General features: G+C 37.7%; 1 protein-coding gene across 1 annotated transcript in view; it reads left to right on the forward strand.

Annotated features, from left to right (window-relative positions):
- The first annotated feature begins 555 nt into the window (after nt 1-555).
- The window catches only part of LOC103373918 (meprin A subunit beta-like), a 7,185-nt gene continuing 1,989 nt past the window's right edge, over nt 556-5,751 (forward strand). The window contains exons 1-14 of the mRNA XM_008303925.1: nt 556-630; nt 1,107-1,167; nt 1,208-1,210; nt 1,302-1,324; nt 1,415-1,499; nt 1,835-1,952; nt 2,849-3,027; nt 3,331-3,549; nt 3,754-3,915; nt 4,197-4,427; nt 4,560-5,012; nt 5,092-5,265; nt 5,406-5,511; nt 5,651-5,695. Of these exons, the coding sequence (XP_008302147.1) occupies nt 556-630; nt 1,107-1,167; nt 1,208-1,210; nt 1,302-1,324; nt 1,415-1,499; nt 1,835-1,952; nt 2,849-3,027; nt 3,331-3,549; nt 3,754-3,915; nt 4,197-4,427; nt 4,560-5,012; nt 5,092-5,265; nt 5,406-5,511; nt 5,651-5,695 (1,934 nt within the window). The remainder of the gene's footprint in view (nt 631-1,106; nt 1,168-1,207; nt 1,211-1,301; nt 1,325-1,414; nt 1,500-1,834; nt 1,953-2,848; nt 3,028-3,330; nt 3,550-3,753; nt 3,916-4,196; nt 4,428-4,559; nt 5,013-5,091; nt 5,266-5,405; nt 5,512-5,650; nt 5,696-5,751) is intronic.

The following is a 5,751-nucleotide window of genomic DNA, read 5'->3' on the forward strand; positions in this document are numbered from 1 at the left end:
ACTTGAGACAGGATGGTACAGTTTAGGACATGATTTTTGATTTAAGAGAGATATATTATTACTATCAGTACCTGAACTTCCGTACAGTGTGCCGGACCAAACGGGAAACTAGGATGTGACCAAATCAGAACTGATGCTTAACTGACTATTCCTGAACAGCAGAGGAATTGCTTAAGATCCTTTGTGCTGCTGTCAAAGACGTCTCAACAGGTCCACACAAAGTGTCGATGACAAGACAAGATTTTCATCTTAACAATGAAACCAAAAAAGAAGTTGTTTGGATATTTGACATAACTTCTAACAATAGCACAGTTATGTCATGCCTTACCAGTAGCTTAAAACTCTGCTGTCACAGCTCATGTGCAGTCGAGGAACAGACGATCAGGGTGGCAGAAGGTAAACACAGCGACATTTTCAAGAACAGCGTTTTCTAATTGAGTTGAAAAATTTGATGTGTAATAGCTTGATTGCATTTCAGTGCATCAATCTTTGATTTTTTTAAAATGTTTTTTTCAATATAATCTCTGTTGATTTCAGTTTGGTCGAAGACACAGCATGAGGATGAAAGTCTACGTTCTGCTCATGGTGAACTTGGCACTTTCATCAGCGTTCTCCATCAGCTCGGTAAGAGTTTATACGTTGTTTTTCAGTTATTATGTATTTCGTTGATTTTCAGCTTTTTTAAAGCGTTACAAAAATATGCAAAGAACATTAAGCTGACTTTAACCAAATACATGTTTTACATTTAATCTAATGAATAAAACTTATATTCTTCTTCACTCTAACATCTGAAATGATACTGAATCATAATCACAGGCTTCTGACATTTGACTTAAAATTTTTAATCGAACAATTTAAAGTTTGAGATGTGTGTGTAGTCCATGAAGTGTGAAGTATTGTGTAAAAAAACCACCAGCAAAGAGATGCAGCTGAGTTGCTGCTTGTTTGCATTTCTACATATATTGATGTAATCTGATAGTTTTCTCTTTTTCTTTTATTGCAGGATGAACTCGAGACAGTGGGTAAGTTTATTATTTCATCAAAATTAACTTCATGAAATTTCATGATTTAGTTATTTTTTAATTCATTGCTACTTTCTAACAAAGTATTTCATCTGTTTTTTTGTAGAAATTGGTGAAGACAAGGACATTACAGACGTAAACAAAGGTAAAGTTAAACATCTACAATAAATGTACCTTTTGATGAGGTTGTTTTGTTAACTTCATATGAGATAATGCACCTTTAATTATTATTCATTGATTTCTCTGTTAAAAACACTCACTTTCTATGTTTTATCTTAGATTTGCATGATGATATTCTGGAGGTAAGTTTTGTATTTTTTACTCAGTAAATTATGTATTATTAAAACATGTATATATTTTGTGTCAACCAATACATGTCTTTTATATGTTAGCTCCAAAGTATGCAAAAGGGGGCCACTTCTTATGTGAGCAGACGGTGGACATTGCCTGTTTCATATGTCTTGGGAGATGACCTCGGTAAATATACAGAAACACTGAATATTTATAGTAGTTGGCACCACACTTCTAGGACCTGTTCTCTAAGTGTTTGCATTATGAAGTTACTGAATGAGGCAAACTAGCAAGTTCAGCACATTGAAGTAAACCAGATACTCGACAGACATGCTGTAGTTTTGCACCATTCACTTGTAAAAAAAAAAAAAAAAACAACCATGCCTCCACTGTAGCATCTAGAGTGAGTTAGTGAGAACAGTGCTGTGTGGAATTATGCACAAGCAAGAATATCACATCTATCAATTGAATAAACATTTCTCTGTTTATGTCTATCACCCAATTCTAATGAAAAATTGAAGAGATGAATGCTAAAGGAGTCGTCCTGAGAGCTTTTGACCAGTTCAGGTTGAAGTCGTGCATTGACTTCAAACCAAAGGATTTGGAAAAAAATTACATTTCTGTCCAAAAGTTGAGCGGGTAAGTATGTTTTTAAATGTCCTACTTAGCTTTAAGTAATTATCGTCATTATATAACCAACTTTCCAATGTAACAGTTAGACAGCCATTATGAGCCATTATGGTGATTTATTAATATTGCAAAAATATCTAATCCAAATATCAGAAAATAAAACTGCAATTTCATTTTAAACATAGCTTTTCTTTGGAAGTACAATTGCTTCTGATTCTATTGTGATTGTTGTAACCATAGATATGTATAATAAAGGCTAGATGTCTCATCTGTGCTGTCGGCCAATGGAATCGCACGGCCACACTGGCGGCCATCTTGGTACGGTCCGCTCGCTAGCCCATAACATTGTGTTGTAGTGGTGCATGTACTTTGTAAATAACCATAACTTGCTCAATTTTCTACCAATTTTCAAACGGTTTGATTTGTTATAAATGTCAGAGGTGTAGTTATAACACTTGGATGGATAGTTATGTTACACTCTCACGGCCAGAAGCAATTTGTATTTTAATTATTTATTTATTTTTTTGTAATTTTGTAATTTGAATTGTAGCCACGTTAACAACGTTTGTAAGAAACCAAACCGTTTGTAAATCCGTCAAGATTTCAGCGAGATAAGAGTGTTTACGTTTGTGCAGATCACTCACCTTCCTTCAGGTACCACAGGTTCCACCAGAGAGCTTCCCCGTGTCAAGGTGGCCGAAGGGTGATCCTGGTCGAAACACCGCCTTAAGACATCTAGCCTTTATTATACGTATCTGTGGTTATAACTGTAAAGGTTATGCCTTTTAACCAGGTTCTGGTCATTTATGGTTCTGCACATGCTTTGATAAATAAGGCCTTTAGTGAGTTAAATGGCAAAGAAGTACAAATGTGATTAGTACTAACCAGTGCTGTTCCCATTTTAGATGCTCTTCATTCGTTGGGCGAGTACAACGCGATGAACAGGTTCTCTCCATCGGGAGATACTGTGATCAGATTTCCACTGTTGAACATGAGTTTCTCCATGCTCTGGGATTCTACCACGAACAGTCCAGATACGACCGAGACGACTTTGTGACGATTGTGTCAGAAAACATTCAAACAGGTTTAATTATTGCTTTTAATTAATACTTGTACTTTACATTAAGATATTTACCTTAGATATGTTATGTCGAGGTGTGTGATGTACAACAGTGTCTCAAACAATTAGTAATCGTTGTAAAAGAAGGATTATCCATAGTATTTACTAAACCACCAATCAATCTTAAAAATAATGTAAAACTCATTTTCTATGATCTGTCTGATCTAATATTGTCATTTAATGCTTAGTAAATGATGCTTGGATCATCTATGCTAATCTCACTTAAGTATAGACGAACTGATTGTTTGTTTTATGTCTGTCATCTAGGTTTTGAGAGAAATTTTAGAAAAACTAGCAGTACAAGCAGCACCAACCAGGGAACCCCTTACGACTACGAGTCAGTGATGCACTACAGCAAAAATGCATTCACCAATGGCAACGGGTCTACAATTATCACCAAAGACCCCAAATTCCAGGATGTGATCGGCCAAAGACTGGAAATGAGTCCGAGTGATGTTCTGGAGCTGAACCTTCTCTACAAATGCAGTAAGTGCTTGAAAGTTAGGAGAACCAGCAGCCAGTTTTAAGTAGGTTTTGAGTTCATTTCCATTTTCATCACTCTAAATGCAATATCCTATTTACTAAAAAAAAAAAGGAATTGTTTTATTGTCGCAGTCACATTTTTTAACCAGTTAATAAGCCTCTGTCTAAGCCTATGTCTAAGCCTATGTTCTACTTTGACCTCTACAGACTCAACCATTGCCTTTAAGATGCAGTGTGACTTTTCTAATGGGACCATGTGTGAGATGAATCAGTGTTCACAGAGTGGCAATGGCTGGGAAATGGTAACACAAGCTGTTGGGGGTCCTAGCTCTGACCATACCAGTCTACCCAGTGGAAGTAATAAAGCTGGTAAGAAATTTAAACATCTTGATTAAACTTTTTGCTCTTGGTTATTTAAGTAACTCCCCATCCTCTTATCCCTCACTTCTCATTACCTTTAAACTGCTATCCAAACTAAAATTAATCAAACTAAACTTGAGATTCTTTGCCTTGAATTGGGACACAAGGTTTTGAGCAAAGTCTTGAAATGTAAATTCTGATTATAAATCCCATTATTAAGACTATATATGGCTTATACGTAGAGATGAAGTTTGAGGGCCAACTGTGACACCATTTTGGGTAACCAACAGGTGACAAGTCAAGTTACTTCATGCACGCTAGCACAGCATCAGGTAAGCCTGGAGACTCAGCCTGGCTGGAGACCAAGATGACAAGTCCACAAAGGGATTGTCATGTCCAGTGTCTTCAGTTCTACTATTACCACAGCGGGAGTGAGTCCGATGTACTTAACATTTGGATCAGAGAATTTCAAGATGAAAAGGACAACAAAGGAACCCTCCGCCTCATGGGACAAATCACTGGTAATGTGAGACTGTATCGTGCACTCCATTGATATTAAAGACAAATTAACAGTGAATTTTTGACATTTTGCCTTCGTTGCAATGTGCATTTAAGTAATGTCGTGTAGTCATCAAAATAAAATCTCCCTCCAGGTCCACAGACATCTCACTGGAAGCTCCACCATGTTTCTCTGAATGCCACCAAGCACTTTCAGGTGGAGTTTGAGGTTCGCCAAGGAAAAGGGAGCTCTAAAGGCGGCTTTTCAATCGATGACATCAGTCTGTCTGAGCTCGAGTGTCCACATATAACCTTGCAAATCGATGATTTTGAGAACCTTTTGGAGACAAGTAGGCTGGGAACCTTTGTATACAGTCCACGGCAGTACTCCAGGGAGGGCTATGCCTACCGGGTAGCGGTAAGGCTCTCCAGGACCTACATTGGAATGTATGTACAGCTCTTGTCTGGTGACTATGATGATCAGCTGGAGTGGCCTTGCCCACAAAGGCAAGTGACTTTCCAAATGCTGGATCAGAACCCAAAAGTCCAGTTGCAGATGTCAAAGCAAAGAAGTATCACGACTGATGCAAATCTGAGCGGCTCCAGTGGTAAGTTTAGAAGAACATCAGGAAATCCTTCAGAAACACCAACTCCACTAACTGTACTTTATGTTGTGTCTGTAAACAGGTACCTTTTACTGGGACAATCCTCGTAAGATTGGAACGCAAATTAAAGATGAGAATGGTGAGCTGATGTTCGCTGGACCTCTGATGGGCAGGAGCTATTTTGCGTCTTTGGAAGAAATGAAGTCCAGAGACTTCCTCAAAGCAGAAAGTGCCATATTCATCTTCAGTTTCCAAGGCAAGGCAATTGTTTTTAAAGCTAAACTGTATGACTGGAATTGGACGTTTGCAACAAAAATGCTTTAAACGTTTAAATCGCTTTACACCAACTTGGAAATTCTGTTGCATAACATCACTGGAACTCTCCTCTTTTGACAGATCTCACTCCTCTAGTTAATGGAAGTGCTCTACCATGTCCTAAGGTGGGACCAGTACAGATTACACATCCTCCCACAAATCAGGATGACGGTCCATGCTCACCACGGTAAGACAAGTATCAATTGAGTACAGTCATACACATTTTACAGCATTACTGCAACAAATTTTAACCCAACTTTAAAAACTTGCACTGCACAGAAATTAAATGTTAATATTCTTTTAAAATAATGCTACGATTTTTACAGGATCTCAACCACCACACTTCCACCCCCTAAAACAACCGATGACAGGTATTCCCATTTACTTACACTGTTAGAGAAGAAATGTGTTCACAAATACATCTTTG

This window comes from Stegastes partitus, unplaced genomic scaffold (assembly GCF_000690725.1).
Source record: "Stegastes partitus isolate 25-593 unplaced genomic scaffold, Stegastes_partitus-1.0.2 Scaffold2099, whole genome shotgun sequence".
NCBI lineage: Eukaryota > Metazoa > Chordata > Actinopteri > Pomacentridae > Stegastes > Stegastes partitus.